The 13,106-nt window shown below is 34.7% G+C and overlaps 1 protein-coding gene across 2 annotated transcripts in view; it reads left to right on the top strand.

The window, feature by feature from the left end:
- The first annotated feature begins 994 nt into the window (after positions 1-994).
- The window catches only part of MAP3K2 (mitogen-activated protein kinase kinase kinase 2), a 34,087-nt gene continuing 21,975 nt past the window's right edge, over positions 995-13,106 (top strand). For both annotated transcript variants that reach the window (XM_031056742.1, XM_005415778.3), the window contains exons 1-8: positions 995-1,062; positions 2,058-2,127; positions 4,532-4,650; positions 6,262-6,302; positions 8,682-8,781; positions 10,543-10,656; positions 11,234-11,333; positions 12,230-12,360. In XM_031056742.1, coding sequence (XP_030912602.1) covers positions 2,124-2,127; positions 4,532-4,650; positions 6,262-6,302; positions 8,682-8,781; positions 10,543-10,656; positions 11,234-11,333; positions 12,230-12,360 — 609 coding nt within the window. In that variant the 5' untranslated portion in view covers positions 995-1,062; positions 2,058-2,123. The remainder of the gene's footprint in view (positions 1,063-2,057; positions 2,128-4,531; positions 4,651-6,261; positions 6,303-8,681; positions 8,782-10,542; positions 10,657-11,233; positions 11,334-12,229; positions 12,361-13,106) is intronic.

Genomic DNA, 13,106 nt, shown 5'->3' with positions numbered 1-13,106 from the left:
TGCTTGTGTTTAATACAGTGCAAGTCAGATTTAATCTTTACCTGTGATTGAAATAATCACAGTGCATCTTTCGTATTTTGAGTTCACATTATGTCATTTTGCTTTGCTGTAAGGGTTGGAAAACATTTGTCTTTGCACTCATTTATTTTAGTGGAGGGAATTGATATCCTTGAGATTCTTGCCCCACTATTGCAACAGGTTTGGACTCTGAAAGTGTAAAGCACCTTTCTATGTAGGTAAAGTCTTCCTGTGTAAGTCTGAATTCCTTACTAAATCAAGCTAAACTAGATTGCTTGCTTCGCTGGGCTTTTTCTTGTTCTTGATTCAGTAACTGAGAGGCACCGTGTCTGGTTATTATAGAAGTGTGTGAGAATGGGCAATTAGCTCAGAGTGTCTGAAACAGCTGCATCATCAGCACGGCTTACTTGTCCTCAGGCTTTGTTTCATTTGCATTGTCAAAGCCACCGAAGAAAGAAAATATCCAGGTGATTCTTGGAAATTGTTTTTAGCTTTCTCAGATTTTGAAAGACTTCCAGACTCTGGAAGGTGGCTGGTGGGAAGTGAATCATGAATATGAATCAGATCTCTCCACCCTTATATACAAAATGCTGTTGCTAGGATATTCTTCTTTGATGATGTGATAAGAGTGTAGCAAACACCTTTTTGAAATTCACTCTGTCATCCCTTCTTTAATTACATTCAAATTCAGCCTGCTTGTGTCTCTCTGCAAGACCTTGACATAATTTTATTCTACCTTTGCATCTGCTCTTTGTGTTTGCAGCCTTTGCTTCTCTGAGTCTTTCTCTGAGTTGCAATTTTTTGGTTTTGCTTCCTTTTTTTTGTCTTGGATTGTAATCTACTCTTGTGTGTGTGCTATACTTATGCCGCTTTGCAGCTAGGGATTAGGGTATGCTTTTTCCTTTTTACTGAATTTATATAGACTTGTTTGAAAAATGTTGATTTTTGTTATCTCATTTTTAGTCACTCTCCACAACCACCCTGTTGTTACAACCATTGTGAAAATGATTAGTTAGAAAAAGAAGTCTTTTTCCATTTCACAAGGTGAATTAATAAAGGTCTTAATAAAATTGGGTCTGAGTCATGTTTCTAATTGAAATTTTAATGTTGTTAGCTTATTTTTAAAGTAACATTAAATGCTAACACAAAGGTTGTTAAGGTGACTGATTATACTTCATATTTGAACTGAGAATTTTGTTTAAAGGGGGTGATAAAATAAGAAACATAAGTTATTCACAGAAATTTAATTTTCTTAAGTTGGGCTTTTTTTTTTCTTTTAAGGAATAAGGAAGTGGAGGGGAAAATAAATGGATGCTTACTTATTAGCTTATGTTCTAGTGAGACATATCACAGATTAAGGCTAAAGAATGAGTTGTTGTAGCTGGAGGAACTTGGAGATGTTTTTTTCTTCAGCCCTATGTGAGCCCTTAAGCTCACATATCTTCAGCTTCCAAGTTTGGTTTTTTTCAGCTAGGTTGAGGAAGAACATCTGGGGTATTTTTGTTTGGAGATCTAAGTTGGGTTTGTTGTCTTCAGGTGTGGTAGAAGATTTAAAATGCCTCACAGAACTACTGTATTTCTTTGAAACACAAAGAAATATTACAGAAGTGCTTCATCTAAAATCTTGAACTACATTGTTATGTTTAATGTATTGACAGCTAATTCAAACAGACATTTTAATGAAAATTACATTAGCTCTCATTTTAAGACAGTTGGATCAAATACAGAGTTAAAAAGATGTTTAATAAGCACTTTAAGTGAATAATTTTTTGGAAGATTCTCCAAGGCAACTGCTGATACAAAAAACACAGCATAGGAAATCATTTGAAATATGTGTTCTGCTTTTTTGGACTCTCAGGGATGCAAAAGCTGTTTTCTCCACAAATAATATATGTGTCTTATGCAAGCTTATTTGTAGTTTATATGTGAGTTTGCTATGTAGAATCTTAGAAAAACTGCCTATAAACAATGAAAAGTTGACTGTTTTACATGGCTTTGACAACTTTAGTAATTGTGGGGTTTTGGGTTTTGCTTTTTAGGAAATAAAATAATACTAATGAAGCAACCATTTCCCTGAAGTTTGAGCTTTCAGACTCACTGCCATAATGGGTAAGTCTTCTGTGTAACTTACATAAAAATTTACTACAATTCCTGGGGAACGTGCTTTGCCTGTTTAACATAATGTAACATCTGTATATGAAAGGCAGTGTTCAGCAGCTTCACTCGTGTTGAAAATATTCCTTTTGTGGGTTTTGGGGGTTTTTTTGTTTGGTTGGTTGATTTTTCCCCTTCCTTATAATGTAGTACTTTTCCCTTATTTTTTTTTATTATAAAACCACAGTGCTGAGGGAAAACAAAACAAAAAGTCATAAACACAACATCAGATTCAGCTCCAAGTTCACAGTTCTGATATGTGAAACAAAAGGTGTTTGTCTTCAGCTGTACTTACAGATTCAAGTTTAGGAAATTGAGATTCGTGGTATTAGGGTACTGAGCAATACTTACTGTGCTCTTAGTGGTGATGGGTGTTAGAATCAAAACACAAAACCTACATATAAGAGGTTTATCTTATTGCCTTGTGTCATGACAGTGCCAAGCCACTTCTGTGCAGATGGTTTACCTTGTTCTACTTATGTGGCACATTTGTATTACTTTAAATTGTATGTCAAATTTTCAAGCTGTATGTTTTTAGTGAATTCACCATGTTGTTATTGTAATAATTTCTTGGTGCTCCCACTCCAAAAAATCCCAACAAACCAACCAACCACACCACACATATTTTTGTATTGCTTTCGTTTATCTTTTAACATTTTGCCAATTTTTCTAACCTTATGCTTAATAATAAAGTTGCTCAATCTAGGAATACAGCATGCTTCAGATTTCTGATATTCTCTGACATTTTGTGAGAGAAGTGATTGTTGAGTCATACTGGATATTTAGTAACTTTAGATGCTTTGCCACAGTACTTTGCTTTCTTTTTTATAAGATATCCAATCCAGTAACCACTGGAAACTCCAACCAACTGCTAAAGCATTATTTTATTTTTTGCATTGCTGAGCACCGGAATAGGCCATAACACAATAAAATAGTTCAACTGTTTTAATTGTGGCAAATTTTGAAGTGTGTTTTAGTGTGAGAAATTAATAACTCAGCCGCAAGAATGCCTTTAGTTCTGCTATTAAATATTGCTGGTAAAACTTACTTTTATAGATTTGCATATCTTAGTAGATTTATGAATTATGGCAGCATGAGTGATGATCAAAGTGACTCATTTTCAGACCAGCTTTCTGTTCTATAAGGAATCTATTAAATTAGAACACTTAAATTTCCTTATATGATAAATATATTTGGTTATATTTTAGTAGAATGAAGGAATTCTCCTTGTTGTTGAGTACATGGGAGGCTTGCTTGCTGCTTTTAATGCTGAGCTTTTCTCAGGTCCATGTTTGAGAAATACAGTTCTTTGTAAATCACAGCATTTAGCAATGAATTCTTCAACAAGCATATCCATTGTGAAAGAGCATTAAGGCACACAGTCAACACCTCCTGAGATAAATTTTGTTGTCCAGTGTTCTAGATACATGCTGGGTGCTACTATTGCTGTAGCAAGGAATTAATATAAGATATTAGAAATAAATTACTCTCAGTGATGGATGTACAGGCTTTTGAGCTCCTAAGCGCTTTTCTGTCTAAAGGAGCATCCCAGTTCTGGGGCAGATTTTGTCTATTATGACATCAGGGCATCACAGCTGCAGCAGATTGTCAGGATTTAGGATTTTTTGTCAACCTGAAACCTAATTTATGTAGCATTCCTACCCCTAAATTATCCCCTGCATTCAAAGCTTCTGATTCTCCATGTGAATTCTTCCTTTAAGCCCTAAGGTCCTTTGTGTTTTCAGTCCTGGAAAAGTTCTGTGGTGTTTTATTTTTGGTTTGTTTATTGGGTTTTTTGTTGTGGTGATGTTTTTGTTTTGGATTTTTATGATGCTCCATGGGCTATCAGCAGATGCTCGGGCAGTTGAGGTGTTCATGTGGGAGTTTGTGTATGCATCTCAAGGGCATGATCATAACTGTTCAGGACAGAGGAGAAATAGTTCGAAAGAACTTGCTTTTTATTCTTTATTTTATGGAAAGGAGCGGGAAGTAAACGTCTCATCTATGGATATTGTTTGAATCAAAGTAGGCAAGGCTTTCTCCTGCATCCCCTTTCTCTTATTAATACAACCTGCAGTTGTTTAAAGTTTAATCTTTGTTATGACTGCAGTTTTTTTAAACCTGTTATTGAATTGGGGTTACTGATTAAGCTGTCTATTTCCTTAAGCACTGTTAATGATAAATAAAATAAAAATGCTTACAATGTGGAAACAATTTTTTTTAAATTGGTAATTATGTATTGAAGTGTAATGCAGACTCTTAGATTTTAGACTAATGCCTGCCTAATTGTGAAATGAGACAGTAATGCCCTTCAAAAGTAACAGTCTTTTACACTTGTCTCGTCTTTTTCTCTGAGCAGATGAGCAGCAAGCTTTGAATTCAATCATGCAGGATTTGGCTGTGCTTCATAAGGCCAGTCGTCCTGTATTGCCCCAGCAAGAAACAGGAAAACCAAAGTCATCTTCCCCTAAAAAACAGGTAATCTTCAATATCCTCACTAATGTACTGAACATGGAGTGTCCTGCTGTGACTTCTGTAATTATTTTTCTTGCCAGACCAGTGAGCGTACCAGAATGAGCTATTAGTCTCCCACGTATGCTGCCATTTTCTTTGTTCATATTCTTATATTAACAGCAAAATGAAATGGTGGCATTTCAGAACAGATCATAGTGTGTGCTTAAATAAATAAATTGAGGATTATAGAGGTATTTACACCATATGTAAAGTGATTTTATATTTGTTGTTATTATTATATTGGAGCTATACTATTTTAAACCACCAAGGAATAATTTTATAGGTTTAGTAGATTACCCAAATGTCACCTATATCATACCAAGAAAAAATGTCAGTACAGCAGCAAAAATATGCTTAAACTCTTTCACTGCATCTTTTGCCTCAATTTCTTTTCATGCAACTGGAAATAAGAGTTCTTTCCAGCTGCATTTTTTTCTGTAGATACTGAACACAAATAGAAAAGTAGTAAACACTTAATTGATAGGTTTGAACTACTATGTGGAGAGATTAGGAGAGGATGTAGACTTCTACCTAAATTGAGTTAACTGTATGTTTATTTGATTTGATCCTTAATTTACAGCTCAATAAACTTCAGTTTGTGTTAATTTAACCTTTTAAAAATGAAAATTTTCGGATATATTTGGCTCTTAAACTGTCAAAGCCACATATCTACATAATTTTAATTCTGTGCTTTAAAAGTTGTTAAGAGTTCAGTGTGTAACACAGTGGTGCTTTGCTACTGTCTTGAAACTCACATCTGAGCTGTGACTTTAGATGTTGTTGTAACATGCACATATGATCCAAAATGATTGGAGTATAATCCGTGTTTAGAAAGTTAGAAGAAATGTTTATCACTGTTTCAGTTTGTGGACTTTGAAAGTAATCATTTGAAAATCAGTTCTTTTGGAAGATGAAACACCGTTACTTAGGTAAACTTTGTGGTTTAACGCATTATTGTTTTTCCTGCAGTAGTTGCTAATACAATTTGATTCCTAAAGTTATGATTTTGCAAAGCAATGTTATTTTTTATTAACTGCAAGTATATACAGAGATGGTTATTGAGAGATGTATTGCATGACTGCTGGCTTAATTGTATGCCTGGGTTTCTATGGTAATGCTTATGCAACAAGATATGTTCCTTAGGCCTGGAACCCTCAGCTGCAAAGTGTACTCACAAACATATTATTGGTAGCTAAATCCATGTGCCCATTCAAGATACAGAATTCTTTGGTAAACACATCCACATCAAATTTGAAGTCATAGATATGTTATAATATTAACATGTATTGATAGAAAATAGTACGTTTATTTACAGAAGCATTCATTGCAATTCAGAATAAGTTTTTGTATTTTAACACTGTAAGTTATTTTTAACATTTTTTAGTTTTGAACTATTTAAGCCTCTATCATGTACCTCAGCAGATGTAGCTTATTAAAATACTTGATATATTGGAAAGGACAGAAAATTAATATGGAATTTAGTTCTAGTGTAGGAGTATTGAATAGGAGTTCGTTGACTTCATCAAAAGAGGTAATACCAAACTCATAGTGGTTCCTTTATCTCTTTACTTACAGAATGATGTTAGAGTCAAATTTGAACATCGAGGTGAAAAAAGGTAAAGAAACAGTCTTGTCTCTTTGTTTATGGTTTTGTTATGCTCCTGTCATAAAGTATCAGATTAACAGTTGGAAGTGTTTCAGATCTCTAAGATTTTTTGTTTGAGCTTAAATTTAATTTTTATGAACACAATTTAGAGAGAATTAACTGTTTAAAATGTTTAAAATATGGGTTCTAAGTGTGCAAACACCTAAATATCATACTGTGACTGTGTCCAATGTAGTATCCTTCATTTGGTTACACTTCAGATAGATGTTTGTAGCCTTGTATAATTACTTAAGTCTTCAAAATAGATCTCAAGTTTGAGTAGACCAGAAAATACATTTTTGTCCTTCATTGTGTGTGTAATAAATGTGTGATAATTTATTGTTACTGTAATACCCAGAGGAGGAGGTTGGATTGTACTTCAGGGGTGCCAGTCTGACAACTGTAAGAGGAAAATTTATTAGGCTCAGATTGTTTTCATTTAATCAGTTAAAATTTATTTACATTTTGTTTATGAGAGGTGGGTGATGCACCTGCTAAAGTATACAAACATCTGTCTCTATATAATCTCTTCTCTGGTGTCTGCTCAAAAGCTTTTGGAGAATTGGATGTATAATTCCATGCAGAACTGGTTTGTTGACAGTTCATTTTGCCTGTCTCTGAAAGTATCAAATTTCACTCTACTTACAGACAAATTATGATAGAAAAAGATCTTTGAAAATGCTTACACAAAAAATGAAGTAATATCCTGGGCACGCTATTTCTCAAGAGAAATACTAAATTCTATTTAAAAAATTAGCTTCAATAAACCCTATACTAGTTCTGGGCAGACCTTAGTGTGACTCTCTGAACATCACATGTAAAAGTGCATCAGTAATGGTTGAGTTCTCTATATAATTTGGAGGGAATATGGTTTTTTTGAAAGTTTTGAGAATTGAGGTCTCATCTACCTAACAATTTCTAGTGAAGTAAGAGGAAGCATCAATTTAAAAACAGAGGACTGTTTACGTGCTGCCAGTCTGCACAGATGGTGCATTTTGCAGTTCATCATATTTCAGTTTCACAATAGACTAAGTTAATCAGTTCAATATTAATACAAGCATAAAGCAAGTGCATGGGAGGAGACCTTTCCCAGGTTTTTATGCTCATTAACCCAGGTCTGTGATGAACTGTCCCAAGTGACTTCAGCCTGCTTGCCCAGGGGTTCTGGGCAGCCGGGGCTCATTGCTCAGCATGAGTTACAATACTTCAGTTTGCCTGCGCATGTAGCTCTAGTGATCAAGGGAAGAGATCATGCAGGGAAAAAAATTATACAATGGCTTTCTCACTAGTTTTTAAGAAGAGAAGTGAAAAAGAGAAGTGATTCCAGACTTGCTTTCAGTGGTGAATGTGGTATTTTGTTCCAAGGACCATGTAGTGTGATGGGTAGAGTTGCAGGCTTGCTGCCCAAATTGTTAACTACAGTGAGAATTGATGTTTGTTGGGTTTTGGGGGGGTTGGTTTGTTTGCTTTTTTAGGGTATTTTTTTAAGATTTTTTTTTATTAATAATTTTTAATTGAAATTGGCCTGGTTTTTAGCCTCATTTCAGTGAGAAAAAATGTCCCCCAAACCACCACACTACTAACTGAACTACTGATGAAAGGGACAGGTACCCTTTGCTAACTTCTACTTCACAGTATTTGAGTGCTCTTTCTTTTTTCAATGTGAATTGAATGTACCTTGATAGCTTAGTCCCTGTTAAAAGCTCTTTTTTGTTTAATGGTGTTGTATCTCAAAAATGAAATGGTTTTCTATAGTAAAAGATTAGTTATACACAGTTTGGGCTGATGAATTTGATGGGACATTGAGTTAAAAGAAAATCCTAAATTTTTGACCTACAACTGCACCATTCTTACAGGAGCACACTTGAAGCACAGTTAGTGATGGACTGGGCAGTTTGAGTGTGTAGTTCATTATGGTAAAGATGGTGACATTTAGTTACCTTCCTCAGGTAAGATAGTCTTTTGGATTTCCAAAAAAATGGGGACTGCAAGAGTAATTCCTTTCTATGCTTATGCTTGTCAGCCTATGGCACTCCATTGTCATAGTTTTCTAAAGTGGAAAAATGTAGAAGTGTCTAAGAATTTCCCTCAGAAATGGAGGCTTGCAAAGCATTAAGCAAGTAAAATAGTTACAATGAAATTAATTCTGTATCTCATTATCCCTTTTAGATTTTTCACTGCTTTTCTTTCTTTTAAAAAAGTCTCAAAATATGGAGGACAGGGAATAAAGTATAGCCTCTTACAGTCTTTTTAGTAGTAAATTTAGTTCTGAGATAGTTCTTAAGTAATGAGTTGCCAGATTTTCATAAGTAATGGACAGAAATTCTTTATAACTTAAATTGTGTTTCAGGATCCTGCAATTACCAAGGCCTGTTAAACTTGAAGATCTTGCAGCTAAAGCTAAAGTTGCTTTTGGACAGACTATGGATTTACATTACAGCAATAATGAGGTAATATTCTGTGTCCTCAAAATTCTTGCCTTGGCCATTGATCATTTTAAGGCTGAAATTTGCTCTTGTAAGAAGTGGGAACCACCTCTTTTGTCCTGTGACAAAACCCCAGATTTCTAATGTGTGTTTTCTCAAACAGGTAAGTCTTGTCTGAATTAGGATAGGCAGGAAATGCATGAAATGTTTCATGAGTAGTGTTATATCATAATGATGCCTCTGACTTGTTGAAGAGTGGAAAAATTATCTCTTCCTGATCTTCCACAGTCCTGTTGTGTGACCTTGGGAGATTCTTTACCTCTTTGAGCTTTGGCATGTTTGTAAATTTGAAAAAGCTTTTATCCTTCTTTGTAGGTAAATTTCTTTAAGGATTAATCTTGTTAGGTAATTGCTAGAATGCTGCATTTAGATAATGTGTAGATTGGAGAACTGGGCTTAACTGTTGCTCCTCTAAAGGGTCTGGTTGCCAAAGATTTCTTGGTAACAGGGCCAGCACTGTCAAGCCACTTTTACATGATCAATATTACTTCTGGCTTTCCTTTAGAAGTAGGGATAGAATTATTAATAGCAAATGTATTTACAGATGCAGGATCCATTCTTAGGGGTTACATCTGGCTTTTGCTTTCAGTCAGCAAAGTGCATGGAGGCTTATTCGTCTGCTTGGTTAAGCACAATGTAACTGCTGTATCTACCCTGCATCTCTGCAGAAGAAAATGCCAGTGATTGCTCTTTGTTAGTTACTCATTACATTACCAGACACTTCTGTGAAACTGATCCTCAAAAGGAAGAATTCCAACAGAAGGTTTTTTGGATGTTAGGAAGGTCAGGTGAAATGGCCCTTCATAATGCTTTAGCCTCAGCTCCTTCCAATAGCAGATTTTTAGGCATTTGAGTAGGTTTTCTGCTTGTTACCTTCTACACTAGTTGGCAAATCATCCCATCACCTTTCAGAAATGTGATGGTAATAATGTGTCACTAGTATTAGAAGTGTAATTTAACAAATAAGCATACTCTTCATTTTATCAAGATCTTCCTCCTCAATCCCATCTCTTTTTGTATAAAAGTACTGTATTTAAGCATCTTTGACTGAGGCTGTTTACAAGTAGAATAGATTTATAAATCTGTATTCTCTTTTTCCTTTGTTACAAGCAGAAGCTGTAATTTACACTCCTGAAACAGGAGCCAAATTTTCATTGTTGTAGAATTCAGATCTCAACTGCACGTTAATGGCATAATTTTCTGTTCTAAAGATACATGTATGCCAAGTTAATTCTAGTTAATTAGATCCAAGTAGGATTCTAGTAAGGACTAGAGTTGTTGCACATGGATCACATCATCCTTAAAAAATGCTGGTTTTCAGTGGAGAAATTCTTTTAGTGATGAAACTTTAAACAAGTGTATTAGTAACATTTGAGATACAAAAATCTGCTTTATACTTTATGAAATAGGACTTATATTTATCTTACAGACTTGTGTTAATTTAGGCATTGACCCAGTTGTACCCGTTTTGGTAAAACTTTTGGATATTTAAGTTCTGTTTATGCAAAATGGTTGCTTCTTGTGAAGACTTGTTCTGCTTAGTAGAGGAATCTGAAGGAAGAGTTAAAGTTGAGATTTTAATACTTAAGGGATCATTTAATAAGGTTTATTTTCAAGTTGTTTGCTATGAAAGGAAACACTCTGTCTGTTTCTCTGCACTTGAATTCCTTATTTCTTTCTTGTGTCCTGTTTAAGACTCTTTTCTCCCTATCCCTTGTTTTGTAGCTTGTAATTCCATTAACCACACAGGATGACCTGGACAAAGCTGTTGAACTACTTGACCGTAGTGTACATATGAAGAGTCTCAAGATACTGCTTGTAATACATGGAAATACACAGGTATGAGCAGACATGCTAAATGCCTTTTTCCTCAGTTTTCATAATGAAATATAATTTGTATCTTTTCTTAAAGATGGCATTTCCCCAATTGAATAGAATAGTGACTGCTTCTTCATTTCACTTTAAGCATCCATTAGCATTTTGTACTGACTCAGTTTAAGTCTTTCCTAGATCCTGTTCCTGTCTTTTTGTTTGCCAATGATACAAAACAAACATAGAGAATTTAAGTAATGGTAGTTATTTGAAACTGTTCTTTAAGTCATATATGGGAAGTTCAATATTTGTTGTAGCAAAGACTAGTAGTCTATAGGCTAAATGCTGAGATATTTTGGTATTATCTAACAAATCATGGCATTGATATTCATAGGATTTGTATACTGGTGCATATTGAAAATGAATTTTAAAGACTATGAATGAACTACTAAAATAGATGAATTGTGATGTAAATTGGCAAGCTGCTTTTTTGACTGCTTAAAAAATGGAATGTAGTGCACAAAGGCTGTTAAGCTTACAAAGTATTTTCATTGTCAGGAATGTCAAGTAATAACTGCAGGTTGTAATACTTATGCATTTTCAGTCACCCAGTGTAAATAACGTGGAACCCTTGCCCTCACTGGAAGATTTAGATAATACAGTGTTTGGTGTGACAGACAGAAAAAGGCGACTGTCTGTGATAGGTAAGCTGCACATTTCAACAGCTTTAATGTAAAAATGTCTTTTGTCTTTTACTCTTCATGAAAATTTTGCTCTCAACACAGACTGTCTCTTCTACTCATCAATGACTACTATAGAATTTGCATTTGGGGGAGTGGATTTTGAATATTAAGACGAAAGGATTTTAAATATATATAATACAGAAAATTATCAAAAAAAACCCACAAGTAAATAAGTGTATGTAGAGTTATTTCAGGGTAACTTAAAAAGCTGATGTTTCTGGTACAGGAATGAGCTACTGAAAAATCTGCTTATATGACAATGTGTTTGCTTGCTTAGGACCCCCATATTTTTTTACTGTGTGAGCTTTTGTTTAACATACTGATTTTGGGATTGATGTAACCTCTTTACTTATTCATGTTTTAAAGTTGGGTGATGTTAACTTCCAAATTTAATTATGGAACTAGAGAGCTTAATTAATAATTTTCCCGACAATTTAATTATATTATTATGCATTTGTTATGAATATATGTATTTATGTTCTTACAGACTTAATATTCAACAAAGAAAAACTGAAATTCTCAAGAGTTGGAAAGGATTAGTTGACATGGGTAGATGGTTTGGATTTTGGTTTTGGTCAACATAAGGAATTTACTCAGCTAGATGTGTGGGCAAATTACATTTCTGTTCCTGTATAATGAAAATTCTCTTTAATGTCATTGAGGCAACTCTGCCCCAAATTTTTCGTAATTTCTGGATTGTAGATTTTAAATGCTGTACTTAAGTCTTGTGTTACATAAGCATTTGGGAGATTCCTAAAGCAAGAAGTGATCCAGGCAGGCTCAGTGCCTGTGAAGCATTTCAGTAAAGCCTTGAATTCTGGGTTAGTGGAGACTGACTGGCCCTTTTCTTTCAAAAGGTTCTAATACTCGTGACAGGAGTTCACCTCCCCCAGGATACATTCCAGATGAGCTGCATCAGGTGGCTCGAAATGGATCCTTCACCAGTATCAACAGTGAGGGTGAATTCATTCCAGAAAGTATGGATCAGGTATGTCTGTGAATATTGAAATTAAAGTTTTTTGCTAAGTTTATTTATGAAATACTTCTATTCAAGAAGGATATGGAATTATTAGAAGGAACAGCAAAAAATTGATGATAACTCAGTAAAACTTGATTGGTTTCAACCTTAACATAAGGTTGAAATAATTGTGCTGTTTAGTCTTGCAGAACCTGGTTATTTTTTTTACTCTGTCTCTTCAATTTTTAAAATATGCTGTTACAAGGAGAAAGATAATGTTCTTATTGCTGTGATTGTTGAGTGAGATAGTGATAGATACAAGTAACAGCAGAAATGCCATGGGAAGACATTAGAAAACGCAAGCCCCTTTATTTTACTGAGAATGATACCTAAGCAGGACCAGCTTTACAACTTTTCCAGGTAATTAAAAGGAGATTTTAAGAAAGGGTTTGGTCCTATCAGAATTATTTGGACTCAGTTGATACTTAAGCGTTGGACTCAATGATCCTTGTGGGTTGTTTCCAACTCAGGATATTCTGTGATTCTGTGTGGTAGGTGCTGTGTAGGGGTGGAGGCAAGGGGATGGCTGTAGGCCTGGCATAAATAAGCTCTGAAAGACTTCCCAAATTCACTTTTTTGGTGCATAAAGATCACAAATGTATGTTGTTTTTTTTCTTCTTACTCACCTGCATTGATATCGGATGTCTGCACAGTTAGCAAAATAAAAATCCTGCTCTCTGAGTATAAAATATTGCCCTTCAAAACAGCGGGAAAAG

This window comes from Geospiza fortis, unplaced genomic scaffold, assembly GCF_000277835.1.
Source record: "Geospiza fortis unplaced genomic scaffold, GeoFor_1.0 scaffold112, whole genome shotgun sequence".
Taxonomy (NCBI): Eukaryota; Metazoa; Chordata; class Aves; order Passeriformes; family Thraupidae; genus Geospiza; species Geospiza fortis.
This window is presented reverse-complemented; position numbering and strand designations above follow the sequence as displayed.